General features: G+C 40.6%; 1 protein-coding gene across 3 annotated transcripts in view; it reads left to right on the top strand.

Annotated features, from left to right (window-relative positions):
• The window catches only part of FYB1 (FYN binding protein 1), a 49903-nt gene that overhangs the window by 17489 nt on the left and 13995 nt on the right, over positions 1–18419 (top strand). For all 3 annotated transcript variants that reach the window (XR_008744782.1, XM_013302238.3, XM_055790862.1), the window contains exons 3-9: positions 5196–5373; positions 7121–7173; positions 8220–8239; positions 9553–9599; positions 11050–11164; positions 13383–13539; positions 15701–15839. Coding sequence is in view for 2 of the 3 variants with exons in the window: in XM_013302238.3 (XP_013157692.2) it covers positions 5196–5373; positions 7121–7173; positions 8220–8239; positions 9553–9599; positions 11050–11164; positions 13383–13539; positions 15701–15839 (709 nt within the window). In the remaining variant the exon portion in view is untranslated. The remainder of the gene's footprint in view (positions 1–5195; positions 5374–7120; positions 7174–8219; positions 8240–9552; positions 9600–11049; positions 11165–13382; positions 13540–15700; positions 15840–18419) is intronic.

The raw sequence follows: 18419 nt of genomic DNA on the forward strand, positions 1-18419 counted from the left end.
CTGTGTAGACACTAGAGGCCAGACTGATGGACTTGCAAGAGAGTCTGTTGCTGATAAGATGTAATATAGCTGTTCTGAGCTAATTTGGATTTTTTTGAGCACTATTACTGGCTTTGAGAATTATTGCTGCAATACAGCCAAAGAGTGAGAAAAATATGAACAGCTGAAGCCAGACCACCCTCTGCCAGGATGGGATAGTTCCTTACTTCAAGGGAGATCTGTCATTGTTTCCAGTTAAAATCTTTGTGCCAAGTAATCCCATTCTATTGCATTCTAGTGGTGAATTGATCACCAGTGTTAGTGTCTTCAGCCAGTGGATGTTGAACTGCAGGTGTGAGTGTTAAAAATGTTTTTTCTTTCTTTGACTGCTCCTGTTCTGCTGAGGTTGCTAATTAGATACTGTGCTTCATCTTTGTGCCAGTCTCTCATCCAAGCAGTGGAACATCCTGGTATTTAGGGAGGGAATAAATGGAGACATGTCATTTAAGCTTTGTCAGTACTGGGGCCCATATCACCCTTGCACATGAGTCCAATTTATTTTATGATTTTGAAAAGGACTGGGGAGAACTGGCCATGGCCAAAATACTGGTTTGCCTAAGACTCCTATGCCACCAACTACTGTTTGTTGCATATGTTACTCCAGCAAGGACTCTAGGCAATGCTGAGATTTCCCTTTGATTTGCCACATATTTTGGTATTAGCAGCTCAGGACAGAGTAATTTAGTATCTCAGGACAGCACTGAAGATTTTAACAAAGTGAGAATTGGATACCTTTTTCTTATCCTGCCCTGAAACTTGCTTTTGACTACAGAGAGTACATGGATTCCAAAAAGGGGAACTTATTTTCGGTTTTTTAGGAGTTTCTTTTTGAGTACACACAGGAGAGGCATGGAAATTATAGAGTACTTTTATATGCAGGTTGATTTCTCCAGAGGTTGTTGAACACAGAATACCTGGACATGAAGGGAAGATGGAATCTTTCTCTTTATGTTATGCTAGCTACCAAAAAGGTATCGGTATTTCCCTTTCACAAGACAGGAATGGCAAGGGTCAGAGTCACGTTTTACATCAAGACAACTTCAGTGTGTTGAACTTCCTGATAAATTAATATTCTCCAAGAAGGTAGGTCACTGCCTGTATGGAAGTTGTTTGAGAAGGTTTCACAAGAACACAAAATAAGTGTTTTCACTGTTCCATGCGCAATTCTGCTGCAAGTGCTGAAGCTCTGGGCATGATTAAAGAAGTTGGATACCACAAGCAACAGTGTAATGGGATATTTGGTACCTTCTATGGCAAGATTCTCTTGGCTGCTATACAGCTGCAGAGGTTTTGAGGAACTCATTCCTTTTTATTTGTTCTTTCATTTCTCTGTGAAGAGCTTCAGTTTCTGCATCTGTTTCTTCAGTGTAGCACAGCATGTGACAAAGCTGAGAATCCCAAGAAGAAAGAGGAGGCTATTTGGAAGCAGAGGTGTTAGAGGTCAAAGCTACCATACAGTGATGGTCCTTAACACTGTTTCCTGTGATGAGAGTGCTTTGGGCTCATGTGCAAGCCACAATGTAGTTTCAATTTGATTTCTTGTTCTGAGTGTCCAGAGGTGACTTCAGTTCCACTAGCTGCACAGACCCTTTCCATGTCCTCAGAGTACCAACAGTCTCAGACACAAAAAGATGAAATTAGAATCAAAACTAAATGCTCCATTAAAATAGGAAACAAAACACTGCTGAGACATTGTGACAGCTTTGGCTCCACTGGCCTGGTGATAACAGCTTCTTCATACTGAATACCCACTTCCTACCTAACTCATACCATCATTTTCAGTATTTGAATCAAGGCATTTTACACTCACATTAGTCTCAGTCATAAGTGTAGGTAATTACAACTAAAAGCAAGGAAGAGTCAGTTCTAGTAGTCAGAAAAAAATTTTAAAAACACTGTTTCCATTAATATGATGATCATTTAGTTTTTGTTAGATACCAGCAATGTACATAGATTTAGAGGGACATGTTGTTTAGGCCTTATATTTTAAAATAAGCACTTAAGCTAAAATGCACGTGGTATCCTTTCCTGGCTCTCTTTCCTATTGCCTGGATTTGGCTTTCAAGAGGCATCAGATGAAAGAAGTATTACGCACAGAGACTTAGGCAGAATTTTTACTTTAGTCCTACAAACTAATCACAATGAAGTAATGCTGTATGATGACATAATGCATGTATGCACATTGTGAATATATACAACACTATTAGGACAACATAAACATAACCACAGGGAAAAAAACAATATAGGATTCCCTGCTAAAGCACAAAAATTTGAGGGTATAATAAATAACATGAAAAAAAATCTTTCTGGCTTCTTTCTTTGGTTAGATTCTGCTTAAAAGAATTCAGCTGCAGAGACAGGCTTAGATTGTCGGTGCTACTCGTCTTTGTAGAGGATTTAGAGTAGCAAGAGATTATAATTGATGAAGTCTGCAGATGAATAAAGACTGTGAAGAGTTAAATGCAAACACACAGTCCTCAGAGACTCAGATACAACAAGAGCACTACCACGTATAGTCTTGGCTCATTTAAACAAAGTTTGTCTTTACTCAAAATGCAAATACACATGCAGAATTAAAAAATAGTAAACCATACTTGGAGAAGGTGGTGGTGTAATGCCTTGGGGGAAAATCTAGATAACAAAAAACTCTACAATTCAGTAAGGACAATGATGTGACAGAGAAGTCTAATGCATAATGATTGTCATCTTGTAACTCTAACTTCTTGCGGTTTTACCCTTAAGGAATCTTCATATAGATACAAAGCTTTTGATTAGAAGCTTTTTACTAATGGTCCTTAGTTTGATAATCAAAAGTCTGCACTTTGAAAATAGGAGGAGGGATGACAACTGGAGAAAATACTGAAAATCCCTGAAAGCAATCATTAGAGATATGGCCAAATGAAGAATGACTTGTAATTGCATGTGGCAGACAAGCGCATGCTCTGGAGAATTCCAGTAACAGATTTTTTACAATCCTGGAAAAGCTGGAGAGATAACAGAAATAGCTACAAAATAATTGCTGGATGGAAAAATAATGCCTTGAGATGAGCCAAAATTAAAAAGGCTGGGTCTTTAAAGTAATCAAAAAGAAATCTGAGATACTGGTTAAGTCAGTGATATCAGTGCCTTATGGGTAGAAAACAGTGTTTATTAAAAGGTTTTTGGTCTAGCAAACAAAGGTAGAAATAAAAGTAATGGAACCTCAAGACTGATGAACTTAGAAAACAGTAAGATGCAGATTTTAACAATGAGTGAACTTAACCAAACAAACTCTGTAGTGATACTTTCCTTCTCTTATCTTCAAACAGGTAGGACACCTTTCAAGTTTTAGCCAAAATAATATTTTAGTAGATCTCTAGCTGTTGGGCTCAATATAGGGACAAGTATTTTAAATGTGATGTCTTGCAAAATGTAGGACAACAAACAGGATGTAATCACTGAATTGAAAGGGACATAAAGAAGTTGGTGGGTCCATCCCTATGTGTAGGGTAAGAACTAGAACGTACTTGTGCCATAAGTTTATCCTATTTCTTCAACATGGACATCAAGCCATGAAATTTCCAAGTTCACTATTAGAAAGTGCCTCCTAACAAAAGCTGCTGGCCTTTAAACACATTACTTCTTGCCTTCTCCACTATGGAATTGAAGGGGAAAAAATAGGAAAAATAATTTATCCTTTTCTTCTTTGCAAAAGACTTCAGTATTCATTTTGTTCTCACTCAGTTTTACCATATTTCACTAAACAACCACCATTTCTTAAATAAACCCAGGAATTCATGTTTTCTAGACCTCTAATCATTCTCACTCTTCCCCTTTGGGCTCTCTCCAGGCGGCACACTTTAACACTGCAGTAGCCTCCTCAGTACTAAGTGAAAGGATTATTAGCAAAACACCAAAGAATTCACTTGTGTAATTAGCAGTGTCAGGACTTTTGTACTTTGCTGCTTAAGTAATGAAAAAACTCAACAGGTTTCAAATGCACTATTATTGTTGACAAATATGTTGACATGGTGCTTAAAGAAGCCAGGAACCCAAATTTATCCATAAATGTTTGAGTTCTTTGTTAGCAGGCAAAACAACTGCTAAGGCTTGGTAATTTTGCTTTGATTTCCAAGTGACAGGAGATGTCAATCTCCACTATATGAATGTGAACTTGAAGAAAATCTCCAGAAGGCAAGGGGTTTCCTTTCAATTGTAATTTGTTTTTACTGAACTGTGGATTTGCTTTTTTTCCTTCTGCTCTCCTCTTCCTTAGATTTTGTTGGACTTCCCTCCATATACCTTGGGGCAACTCCTTCTGGGTACCTTTTAACCCACTCATGATACTTGAAACAAAATTCTAGGTTTAACATGAAGGCATCAAAGCAGTGATTTCATTTGGTAGTGTTGAGTAGCTTCTCTCAATGTGAATGCTCAAAGAAAAGGTTACTATGGTTTGGTTGTGGTTTGCACATGAAGCGTGCATTCAGTGCAGCACAGATGTATACCAGCCCACTCATGTAATTATGTCTTCTACCCCTGGAGCACTGCATCATCTCTTTTTTTTTTTTTTTTCTTTTTTTTTTTTGAGGCTGCACCTGTTTGCTGAAGGTGTAGCTTCTGTGCATCTTCTCAAACTGCCAATTTTCTAGTATGGGCTCAATAGAAATTTAAGTCGAGCCTTTTACAACTTACATTACAAATGTATTTGAAGGTGTAGAGAGACCTGCACACCACTGAATGCCAAAATACCTTTCTGTCTTTCATGTCTTCACTTGAAACTCTGTCTCTGAGCAAGGAAAACTCCAGCAAGACTGTGTCAGTGTTTATGTGAAATTCTGCTGCTGGTCTTTTCAAGAAAATTGTAGAATTAAATGATAATTTAGTTTTAAAGTACAGGAGCTTATATATTGGGTGAGCTGTTGGGTTTGTGTCTTGTTCATGTCTTGGCAAAGACATATTCAAGGCCTTCTATAGACAGTACATTCTTCTAGGCAGAGCCCTCTCTACTCTGTTAAGGTCAGGCACCAAATATATCTAAGAAGCAGGTTCAACAAAATGTATTTGCTTTGGGGTATGTGCAGTACTGATGTTTTATCCTAATGCTTCATGTATACAGTGAGATTTCTTCCTCCGCTGTTTGTTTGATAAATTTGGTCTGCTCTGCTTTTTTTCAGGCCCTAAAAATGAAGGTTTGAAACAGATAGCACCTTCCTCAGCAGCACTCTCCCCACCTGTACCTCCACCACACGCAGCTATGCAGTTATTTCCTCCACCAGCCTCCCACCCATCCCTGCAGGCCCCAGCAGTCCCCAGCCTGCCTCCCAGAAACATCAAGACCGGCTCTGAAACAAAGTAAGAGTCATAACCCCCAAAGTCTTCATTTTCTCACCTCTTCCTGCTTATCACTTTGCTCATGCAGCAACAGTTGACGGCTGCAGGTGTCCCATGTTTCTGGGGGACTGGGGTCCCATACCACTTCCCTTGTCCTACGCTGTCCCTGGCTTGTTTGGAATTAGGTTTTGTTAGCTTGAACCCTCCATCTGTTCAGTTGTTTCCCTAAATTGTCTTATCTATAGCAACACTCTTCTCTGCCCTGTTGGTAAGGGGAGGGAGGAGGGAGCAAGCACCCTGCTGCTTTGGGTTTTTTTGGGTTTCGTTGGGGGTGTTTTGTTTGTTTTATTTTTGACTCCAGAATGGTGCAAAGACTCCATGCATTAGTAGCAACTCAGTTGTATCGGTAACCGAAGCTTTCCCCTGCGTTTTCCTGGGGGAATTGGCCAGGAGGGCCAGGTCGATGGGCCGGTACCCCGGGAAGCAGCTTGGCGGTTGCGGAGCAGCCGCGGGCGCTGCGGCGCGGTGCGGTGACGCCGCGAAGCCTGCGCCGCACACGGGGCTGCTCTCCGCAATTCGCGATTCCGCACAGCGCTGCGGGCGGCGGGGGAACGGAGCGGGGAGGCGTCCCCCAGCGCTTCGGTCCAGGGACAAAACCCACCGGGAAACGGCCGAGGCCGATCAGCGGGCTGCTCTCCGGCCAGCAAGCGGCGGGCAGGGAGACTACACCGGGCACGGCGCGGGGTGTCAGCGCTCACGCGGCGCCGCAGTGCGGTGGCGCCGCCGCAGCCTGGCCCCGCCGCTGCGCTGGGGCTGCGGGAGCGGCGTGGGGGTGCGGGGGCCGCTGCCCCCTCCGGCGGCCGCAGCGCCGGCACAAGCTGTGCTGGGCGCCCTCCTGCCGGCGCTGGGGGAGCCGAGCGTGTCCCCCGCCTTCAGGGGCCTGCGAGATGCACCCCGGGCTGTCCCTCGGTGTCCTGCCCCTGCGTGCCTCCGGCACCCCCTGCTCTGCTGCACATGTGTCGCCTGGGTGCTGACGCCTTTTCTTTCTCCCCGTCCCGGTGCTTTCTCCATCAAGCCAACTTTAAAACATGACATTCTGCTTTCAAGTCCTTCCTTTGGTTACACTTCTTTGGCAATGACTGTCAGCCCTAGTTTTCCTTCAGGCGGAAGTTATTATAAAGTTAAAAGTCCCTGGTGTTGTTATTACATTCTCAAATTCTTGCTTCTCTCAGTTCGACAGCACTTTTAAATCTGACAACAATAGAGACCTTTTACCTGGCCTAACCTTGTACCACTGTTTCTCTCATCCCTTGTTTAGACTTCAAGCCCTACAAGTTGAGGAACAAGTCTAAGAGCTGTATTAATATTGAGCAAGAGTCTGGCATTCTGCTTGTGCATTGTGCCAGAAGCCTGCACCTGCAGTGATGGTTAAACAGCCCAACAAACTCTTTTCATTCAGTCAACCCATCTGCCTGTTATATTTTTCATACCACACCCATATCCGTGGTATCTGAGCTCCTTTGGCTCATTTTCTCCTTTTACACTCACAATCAAGGCGTCCCTATCTGAAAAACTGAGTTGCAGTCAGGAAGAACATTTTAGGGAATCTCGTGGGTATTTAAGTAGGCTCAGCCTACTTATACTGACCTACTAATACTGTCCAGCCATTGTATAAGATAGCTGAAAGGAGCACCAGAACAATTGTGAATGAAAATACAATCATACAACCACCTTCACAGGTTTCACGTCTTCTTTTTCATATTTACAGAAGTATTCCAGACAATGAGGAAAATTACGATGATGTTGAATTTGTTTCACAGGGTAAGAGGCATACATTTTAATTAATGGCAGCTGTAAGAAGCTGTAAGCATATTGTATTTGTAAGATAAGCAAAAGCATATTGTATTCACGAGTGACCTGTATAAATAATTGTGCTGGTTCTGCAGTTTTATGGGTGAAGATGGTAGTCTCATAACACTAACTATTCTACAATCAATATGACAGACTCTCTGGAACTGCTTTAAGTTATCTCCCCTCTCCCCACCTTTTTTTGTTACAAATATGCTGGAACTGTACATTACCAGATTTTCAAATCCAAACCAAAATGAATGCTGCTGTTTCAGAGTTGAAGCTGTGTGCTCTGCTGAAGGAAGTGTTGTTTTATACTTGGTAAAAAAAAATAATTTGTTGACTGTGCTTCTAATGTCGCTTTGTGGTCTGCCTTCCGTAAGAGGCAGTGAGCCGCTATGTTGTACCAGGAGCAGACAGCGAAGCAGATTGTGACACAAAGAATTTCAGTCTGCCTTCTGATCTCTCCTCCAGAGGACCTGGCCTGTGCCAGGCACAGCGTGCATCATTTAGTGTGCTAGCCATTCCTGCCATACAGCAATGTGAGCTGAGCTGAAATGAGCCCAAGCTCTTTTCTTACGCAACTACCTGCAGAGTAAGGATGAAACAGAAGATTCAGGGGTTTTCTTCTCCTGCAGTCCAGGGTAGAAGCTGGCTTAGCAAAGAGTCTTTGGCCTCCTTATTCAGCTGTTGGGCTGGGGCAAGCAAGTTCTCTGAGGTCTGTTTGGATTTATTAGGTTGTTAACAATTTTTTTCATACATGAATATGCATTTTTGTAAACAAATAGCATAAGTGAGTTTGCATGGTGAAATATGCTATTATTTAGATATTTCTAGTTTACATTGTACTACAAAAGCAGCCTGGAAAAACTCTGATTTTCATTAAAAGACAGGAACCTGCACATATTTCTATTTAATATCACTGTTATTGGTACCAGTTTTTAAATAGTTAATGCTATAATGAACTGTTTTCTGTACAGCAAAAAATAAATACCTCGGTTTTATTTTTTGTCATATAGGTCACAGAAACACAGAGGGGGTAAGTGTTATCCTCCATGATAAACCTATCCTTACTAGACTTACACAATTAGTAAAATCCTTTCAATGCATTAGAAAATTAATTTCAGAATTAATGCCATATATTGACAGTAAATTGTAGAAGCATGTACTGTGAAGGACAGAAATAAATACGGGTAAGCAGAGCAAACTGGAACTAACAATAAAAGCTGGCTAGACACCAAAAATTGATTTTACACAAAGGAAAACCACCCCTTCTATTTCCACTGATATTTCATTTCACTGAAATTTTCCAGAAACAAAGGCCCTGTTCTCTTCTGCTAATAAACCACTTGTTCCGGTTAAGCACAGCGTTGTATTGGTGTCTTTAAGTACCTGCCTGTACTAGAACCAAAAATAGTCTCTGGGACCCTAATCTGAGTCCCATTTAGATCCCTAGTGATACAAGAAATATGCAAAAATCTATAATGAAAAACAAGAAAGAATTTGGAAAACAGAGGATGTTACAAACAATTAACAAAACGTCGCTTTGGGAGAAGGAACAGACACCATAAATATGCCAAGCTGGGACATGACAAGACAAGCTCAAGGAGACCCAAATGGTTAACGAGACCAAACAGAAAATTACTTGAACTACGCATGCACTGTCCTAAGTAGCATACTAAAAGATCCACCCTCGAGCAAAGAAAGACCCTTGCTAATAGACCCCTCTCCCCACAGAACATGCACAGTGAAAAATAAGAATGTTGTACCTTTAAATGGAGTCGGGGCTCATGAAAAACAATTAAAATTATGTGTGACTAAACATAATCGTAAACATTTGTTCAAAGTGTGTAAAACATTTTACCATGTGTTAAGAGGTGTGCTAGCTCTGTGGATTTATCACCTAGCACCCATTTCCGCAGGCTTACAATGAACAAGTATCTCTACTCTGCGTGTGCCTGGTCCACTCTTGCACACCTCAAAGAACCCAGCTTTGGGATAACACTAACATTCCAGTTTAACTAATGCTAACTATGGCAGTGCAATCATCAACACAGATAAAGGCTTTCCAGGACTAATATTGCAATTAAAACCTCCACTTTTGATAAAGCAATGAGCTAGTGTAGTAATAATCCAGGACTTTATAGTTGTGGTATCATAAAAACAGTCAGAAAAAAAGACTAGTGGATTTGAATAATTTAGTAACTTGGTTTGAGAAGATGAAATTAATTTGTATTTACATGTTGCTGTAAATATTTTTTGATAGTTTTTGCAAAGCTTACATAGCAGGTTCAGTTTCTCCATGTCTTTCCAAATACATCTAGGCCATTGAAAATTGACTTTTTCTTACAGGGCCAAGAAAGTGGTGGAGAGATGTATGAAGACATAAATGATATCAGGTAATAATTTTAAGCTCTATAAGCTATTGTATCTTAACTACTACAAGCTTGATAACCATGATACTTCATCTGGCACAAAAGCATGATTTCACTGCAGTCCCTGCCAGGCATTACCGTGTTCATTAATTTCACCTAGAGAAAGTTTCATTGCTCACAGGTTCTTTCCTACATAGACCTGCTATGCCCTGGGCTGGAAGAACTCCTGCAATAAAATCATGTGGTTACTATGACTGAGATAACCGAAGTCTGATTTCTGATCTAAGGACCATGCCTGAATCACTGAATTATAGCCTAGGAGGTTTTTCCTTAGATTAGCAACTAGGTACTGTATGGTCCCAGACAGATCTTTTGTTGTAGCTGTTTTTCTTGCTTTCTAGATAAATGAGGCTGAATTTACAGTTCTCATGGCTGGAATCCCCAAGTTAAGCTATAGAGTCAGAATATGAGCTTATTCTTCTGCCATTTAGCCCTTTGTGTTGAGGAGTCTTTTGCTCGCTAACATCTAAATGTGTGGGATTCACTGTATGACATTAGCCAAAGAAAACTGTAATTCTCTTGGAATAACACTCTAAAGTTCCTACACAAAAACACTTTTTTTCAGATGTAGAATGACTTTCAGCAAAAAGTTATTGTTTAATTCCCTTTGAAAACAGATAATTTTATAAATATATAACCAGAACAAGTGATCCACATTCAGTCTTTCTTTAATATAATTAGAGCATATCAGTTTTGGAAAAGTACCCAAAAAAGGAAGAGGAGGCAGCACCACTCAATCAGTTCCATAGGGTTTGTAAAGTATAGCTCTTCCAGCCAAACCACTGGCAGCAAACGGCAGAGCTGTAGCTATAGTCCTAATTACGTGCCAAGGCCCAGGTCTCAGCACCATCCAGTAATGAAACACAGCAGGCAGTGTGCCCTGGTGTGATAGCCACATTTATGATGCAGTGCAAAAGATTTGTGTCATTTGTGTAGACTGCTGGAATAGGTTGCAATTAGGTTTAAAAGCACAGTCCAGTAGTAGCTCAGGCTTCAGTTCTGGCTGCATCAACCACCGATGGCTGGGACAAATACTCAACAGCTGCAACCAGTGCCACAACACCTAGACTACTACTGTTTCCAAGCTTGCTTGCCAAAATAAGCTCAGAGATGTCTAGACACACATGTGTAGAGCCAGTCTCTTACCTCCAGATAACCTTTTCTGTCATACTGTCTGCTTGAGGACAGCCACTTTAAATTATGCATTTTAAGGCTTTTTTACATAGAACATCAGGAGGGGATGTTGCATATAATGTAAAGGAAATGGCTGCCTGCTCTGTTTTAGAATCTGTAGCTGTGCTTTCACTGGCAGAAGTCCTTTTCCATCACATGCAGTTTTTTATTAACCTTGGGTAAGAAAGCTTTAGTGAGATTTGCTTCACTGTTATATTCAATCCTGGCAATGTACTTTCAGATCAATGGGAAAAAAGAAGAAGTTGGAGAAGGAAGAAAAGAGAAGAATGAACCAAGAGAAGAAAGAACAAAAGGAAAAAGAAAAGAAAGAGCAAGAAATGAGAAAGAAGTTCAAAGTAAGCTTTTTGTTTTGTAATCTGGACAAAAGCATTATTTAGCATTATTGAGTTCAAAATACACTTTTCAGATGGATACAAAGGTATTTGTTATGGTAGGTAGTTCAAGTACCTGGTTAAATTCTGAATATAGGTTTAAGACACCCTTTTATGTTTGGCATACCCTTGGCTTCAGGCTTTGTACTGAGGGCAAAGATGGTTTTTCAGTGCTTATATAGTTTTTGTTAAATACCCTTCTGATGTTCTATGTAAAAAAGCCTTAAAAACATTTGCTTTCACTTTGCTGTTTAAAAAGCATTTATGTCACCAGAATAGCATCAGAAGTCATTAATAAAAGTGGAAATTGGATCCCATATACTTAGCATCTTTTTCTTCACTGGAGTCAGACATTACAGTATCCAGCCCTTAACACATTGCCCTTGCGCTGGTCTAAAGGAACCTAAAGGGACTTAGAGCCCGAATGGGAAGGAGGGGAACAGGGCACGTGCAGGCAAGCTACAGTCATTGTCAGAGTCTAGGGGCTAAATAATGAGACAGTTCTTTCTGGTTTATATCATTTTTGTATAGCTGGCTGTCAGCATGTTACCACAGTTTACAAATCTGCCAGTCATTTTCTGTTAACTAATGCCTGTTCACAAAGCTCCACTGTGCTCCTTTCAGTGTCATTGTACATAGCTGGCTGCTTTCCTTTTCTTTGCTCTGTACACAGTAAAGCCATGGTGATTCTCTCACATCATGGCCTTGGTCTGCTGTGGGGAGACTGGCACGAGCTGAGGAGCAAACATTAAAGGAAAATACTAACAGTTGATAATAGTGGATCAGCAGGCATTTGTCAGGCCCCATCTGTTTTTCAGACCATGCCTGTGAAGTGTAGTCAGTGCACAGAATGCTTTCAGACTGCTGTCTTACAGCCGTTACAGTATGTTATCATTCTTAAATGCAAACAAATACATTTTGGTGCATATTTTCTTTCCCATTTCTTCACCATCTATACAGGATAGATATTCCTGAGCTGGTCTATAACTGCCAGCAGCCACATGCCTCTGCAAGATGATATATATCTTAAAGCCACAGGCACTAAATTCCAAAGTTGTTTCTTCATAACATATACTAAAGATCTCACAAAGAGAATCCTGAATTCCAGTAAACAATGTGATCATCTGTTGTGAGTACTTGTAGGATCATGTATAGAGTAGGATTATAAACACAGAACACTATGTGGTAGACATTTATGTTAATGAACTTTTGCTCATATGATTTGTATCAGAAACAGCGTGGCCAGCAGGACCAGGGAAGTCATTGTCCCCCTGCACTGGGCACTGGTGAGGCCGCACCTCAAATCCTGTGTTTGGGTTTGGGCCCCTCACTGCAACAGGGTTGTAGAGGTGCTGGAGTGTGTCCAGAGATGGGCAACGGGGCTGGTGATGGGTCTAGAAGACAAGTCTGTTGAGAAGCCACTGAGGGAACTGGGGTTGTTCTGTCTGGAGAAAAGGAGGCTCAGAGAGACCTTATCGCTCTCTACAACTACCTCAAAGGAGGCTGTAACAAGGTGGGGATCAGTCTCTTCTCCCAAGTAACAAGCAACGGGACAAGGAAACAGCCTCAAGTTGTGCCAGGGGAGGTTTAGCTTGGATATGAGGAAAAATTTCTTCCCTGAAAGGGTTGTGAAGCACTGGAACAGGCTGCCCAGGGAAGTGGTTGAGTCACCAACCCTGGAGGTATTTAAAAGACATGTAGCTGTGGCACTTAGGGACATGGTTTAGTGGTGGACTTGCCAGTCCTGGGTTAATGGTTGGACCTGATGATCTTAAAGGTCTTTTCCAACCTAGACAATTCTATGATTCCATTATTCCAGTAGGTATGCTACTGGAACTACATGAAGCTGCCCAGTGGAATTAAATATGTGTGTGTTTTGTGAACCTGTGAAAGGCTTCATAGGCTAGCCTCTTGGGTTTAGTCTTTGTATTTCTGTGATTTTGCCAGTCACTTCTTCAACTGGTCTACTTCTGTGCTGATTATTGTTTTCATTCCTGATTATTAATCTCAGTTGGGCAATTCAAGACAGTAGTTACGTCTTTCTGTTTATTTGCCTAAAGTATTTTAAATGTTAATGAAACAAATAATTATCTTTACAGTTACTTTCCCTTTCATTTTGATATTTGGGAAATAATTCAATTTTTCCACATCTGTGATTTCTTTTGTTGTTTCTTTTCTACAGTTAACAGGACCCATCAACGTCCTTCATCAGGCACGAGCCTGTGTTGACCACAAGGGAGGGAAGAATGAGCTGACTGTCAAACAGGGGGATGAGATTGAAGTCATTCGCCTCACAGACAACCCAGAAGGAAAGTGGCTGGGCAGGATAAAAGGCTGTTGTGAGTTCTCTTTCTTTGCTGTGCTCCTGAATGTTTTCACTGTGTGACAGCAAACACGTGAGCATTACACCGAGGAGTAGCCTTACCAAGCTGGAGTCACGGGCCACCAAAGTAAATAATTACCACAACTCACCCTCCTGTCCTTAGCTGACATGCAAGGCTTAATTCATAGTAGGAACTTAATGTAATGTCTACAACTTAATGTAACGTCTACAGGCACTAAAATGAGTTAAGGAACAATATGCTGGGATCTTCATGGGCCTATTCAGAGGTAATTCCATGTCAGCCTTTAAACAGCATCAGAACTTGGCTCTATGCAAGTAAAAAGGGTCACGTTTTTTAATGTCTTTGTATTAAAAATAATATGGATGTTCCTAAAAAAAGAAGCAGAAAATATAAGGTCCTGTTTTAAGTGTTTGTCTTGTTCCTATTCCTGTGGAAAGTTTCTAGCTAATTTCTAGATTTTATTTTGTCTAAAATCTAAAATGTTTCTCTAATTGTATAAGTATTATCAGTGGATTTCTGAGTATGATAAGGTGTTGGTAATCTGGCTCCTGGGTTATAGCAAAGACATTAAAAGACTGATCCCTAAAATCAATGAAAATTATTAAAAGCACTTGCTTGATTTTTAAGGAGACTAAAAATGACAATAAGTTCGGTAAGAGAGTTCATACATGCAGAACAGGAAAATGCCAGCTGAGCACTTTGTAGTACTGGATGTAAAAAGATACTAAGGAACTCAAGTGTGTCACATCAAAAGAGATGCTGAGAGGGCTGGGGCTGTGCAGCCTGGTGAAGGGAAGGCTTAGGGGATCTTGTAATTATTCATAAATACCTGATGGAAGGGTGCAAAGAAGAGGGCGCCAGGCTCTTTCCAGTGGTGCCCAGTGACAGTGCAACAGGCAACAGACACAGACTAAACACATGAAGTTCTTTCTGAACATCAGGAAACACTTTGTTCTGTAAGGGTGACCAAGAAAGGGAACAGGTTGCCCAAAGGGTGGTGGAGTCTCCATCTATGGAGATATTCAAAACCTGATGGGACCTAGGCAGCCTGCTTTAGCAGATCCTGCTTGGGCAGGGAGATTGGCCAAGATGATCTCAAGAGGTAAGTTCCAGTATCAGTTTTTCTGTGACACTTAAGTTTCGTAAATAAGTTTTTTGCATGGATCAATTTGTACATGGGAAAACAAATCTTGTGAGAGCTGGGAGAAGGGTATTTTCTTGAGTATGTGTGGTTAATTAATTAATTTACCTTTAGTTAATTTACTTTTCATAAACCAATTCTTGCCTCCGCAAAACTGCAAGCTGTACAAGACTTCTTACTGACAAGTGTCAACAGTACCGCACAATTTGTTTCATCAGTGCTGCAGCCTTCAATGTTCACAAAGGAAAATCAGTTCTGATCATTTAAATAAAAGAAAAAAGTCAATGAGTTACAGATTTGAGGGGAAGCACATGAAAAACTGGGTTTACACAAAAGCAGCAGAGTGAGGGATTTTCTATTTTTCAAGAAAAGCACAAGCATTTTTCACCTTTGATAAAATCCATTTGTGCTCTCTTCCATACAGGCAGTACACTTGTCTAAAATTCCCCTCAGCAGAGACAGAATTCCCAATCCTAGGCCAACCGCTCTGCTGCAGGTTTCTCCTGAGCCATTGGACCCCGGGGTATAGCCAGATCTTTTTAGTGAAGATCCAGGGACAAGAGGATAAAAATGCAGCTGCAGCATGTCTACCAACCTGAAGCGAAAGCAACACAAAGTGTTCCTCTTAACGACCCGTCAGAAACTTTGTGTCTTGAGCTGCCCTAAAATATGTCACAACACTGCAGTGGTCCCATGGTTAGCTGAGAAAGGGAGCTTGCCCCATGATTCCTGGAGTCTACACAGAAAAATCAGCTGTAGCTGAGAAGCAAGTAAAGGTGAAGTTAACATGACACCAGCTGAAGAGTTTGGGGCAAGATCGCAGACAGATCTGAGATTTGTATTCGTGCAGACAGATGGAAACTTGGGCTGAGGCAGCTTGCCGTGAGACTCTGAACGTTTTCAAAGATCATACAAAACAATCTGATTATTGATTCTGAACTTCTGTTAAACTCATCCCTTCACCATGTGCTTTAGAAACTATCTATGCCTAATTACACGGTTTCATTCATTTAGATGGATACATTAAAACAACCATGGTGGAGATTGACTACGACTCTTTAAAAAGAAAGCAACCAGCTATCAGACCTGCTGTGAAACATCCAGAGAATGACCAAGTGTATGATGATGTTGGAGAGCGGGACAGTATTAGCAGGTATGTACCAGGAACACAAGAAAAGAAACCAATGTTTCACCCCAGCCAGCCTAGACAGGGGAAGTTTTACAGCCATAAAGCAGACCCTTCTCACAAAAGAGCAGCCATGTATATAAGAAATATAACTGAGCTATTTGAACTGAAGTAGTCAGAGGAACAAGAATGGATTCTGGAATTCAGCATCCATAAGCACTCATAGTCAGGAGGAATCCATACTGTTGGAAGTATTGCAGTCCAAAAGAGAACCAAATGCAAAACATGCAGGATTACAATTCACCTGCAGTAAGTGCAATTCTCTTCTCTCCCTCTCTTTTCTTGTTTTGACTTTTGAAGTCATATACTCCCTTCTCTAACAAGCAAGAACAAAAGACTTTAAAAGCAATGGGAACACTCACTGTACTGGGAAACTCCTGACCACACTCATTGCTCTCATGAGTCTTACTACCTCATGCATTTTAAGCAGAAGGGACTTGTGGGAGCATGACTCTGATGGCCCTTCAGAAAAGAGCATGCCTAATGTGTTTAGTCCTGAAAATAAGGTCTCTAAAACGCCATGAGATCGGTATGAGCTATACTTTTTTGACTTTATCAGAAGCTTCTCCTCTATGGCACAATCCCACATGTATTTGCAGTGCAGTGCTACATTTCAGACTCTGTTTCAATGTGCCATATTTTTCACATCAAATAGATCTGCAGCTAGGGAAGTGCCACTTCCAGCAGCATATCAAACTTGCTGGCATGGAAATATCCTAGTGATCTTGTGACAAGAATCAAGGCTATCACATGACCTAAAATGACGGTGGTACCTCTGTTACCTGACCTCACATAAAAGTCTGTATGTAATGCAACAAACCAGTGCTCATTATATGTCCTGATGTACAGAAACACCTAGCCCAGGGTTCAAATAAGAGCTCTGCATATGGGTGCAGAGGATTTCAATGTGTGGGACAACCATCTTGAGACACTCAACCATTACACCTGCTTTTACTGCTTCCCAGCACCTTAACTTGAAGGTCTGGCTGGCATAAAGGCAACGCAGCTGGCTGGCTGCTGGGTGCAGCTGATCCTCAGCTGCTAGAACACCCCAGTGAGCTCCAGAAACAGTGAGCTTGGAAAGATCTGCCTTTAGGGTAGCATTCTTTAAGCAACCAATATAGTTTTGCACCTCATATTTTTCCAGGTTGCTTAATACCAGTTTTCCTCCCTGCACACTGGTCTTACAGCATCGTAAGCTAGCCAGGAGAGTTGCTTTAGTTGTTCTAGGGTTTAGGTCATCTAAGCATTAGTAATTTGTTGCAGAAGTATCTTTGGCCAATCATTTTCATTATGGCAAACATTACAACTACCCATCATAATGCAAGGAATTTAAAAAAATTATTGAATTCAAAAGCAAACAAGAATGTTCACACTGTTGCATACTAAAATAACAGTGCAAGGCACTTTGAGGGATGAATGGCTCAGATTCATTAAACCCTTTAGGCATTTTGACATTTTTACCTTCTCTAGTGATTAATAGCATTCTGTTCAGTACATGAGCATGAATTGTTGGCGGGTCTGACATACAACAACATGTTTTGAAACTACTTTAAGAATGCCATACTAAAAAAAGCCTCTTGACCAAAAAGTATTATCTCATTATCAGTAGTATTTTAAATATTACAAAATTAATGAGTGACTAGGACTGTTGTATTTCAGGATTTTGTGGCACAAGAGTTCAACAAATACCTTGTTTTGATGTGTGAGTTTAAGTAAGAACAAATACCTTGTTTTGATGTGTGAGTTTAAGTAAGGCTCTGACCTGGAAATAATCTCAGTTACTGTGAACCTGGCAGGCTTTTTTCAATTACTGTTAGAATGCTGGACTAATACGTAATCCTTGAAATGTTAGAAACATGCTGTTAGAGGTTTAAATCATCACTCAACAAAAGCTAGTTGAGCAATAAATTCATTTTTTTACCGTTTCATCTCAGGAAAATCCCTTCATAAGGGATGGATCTAAAGGGTGTGGATGCACTCTCTAGTGTTCAGTCAAATTATGTTTTTATTCCTATGAAGTCTGACTACATGACCTCCTGAGATCCCTTCCAACATGAATTATCCTAAGATCCTGAGTCATATTTTGTACTTTAACTTAAAGATATCAACAGGAATATAAAATATATTTTAAATATAGTAAATCATTGTCACTGTAGACATCAATTTGCATGTCTTTGAAAATGACACTTTATTGGAAATTGCTAACAGTCGCTAACAATTACTGTTAGGACTGAATGTTCTGCTCATATGAAAATACGCGCCTTCATTGGCTTGAAATATCTGCACTGATTGATGCAAACAGAGACTTCGTTTCACAGCTCTACTTATAAAATATTGTCTTTTTTTTACATTAACTGAAGATGGTATTGATAAATTTCTCTCTTATTCCCTTTTGAGTTGCTATGAATCATATTTTAAAATACTGTTTTCTGATTTGGAATTAATTATTTCCAAGGAAAAATAAAAAGAGTGTTTTTTCTTGCCTTACCTGAATCTTCTAAAAGTTAAACTCTCCTCATCAAAGAGCTAGTTCACTTAGGAATT

Source organism: Falco peregrinus, chromosome Z, assembly GCF_023634155.1.
Source record: "Falco peregrinus isolate bFalPer1 chromosome Z, bFalPer1.pri, whole genome shotgun sequence".
Taxonomy (NCBI): domain Eukaryota; kingdom Metazoa; phylum Chordata; class Aves; order Falconiformes; family Falconidae; genus Falco; species Falco peregrinus.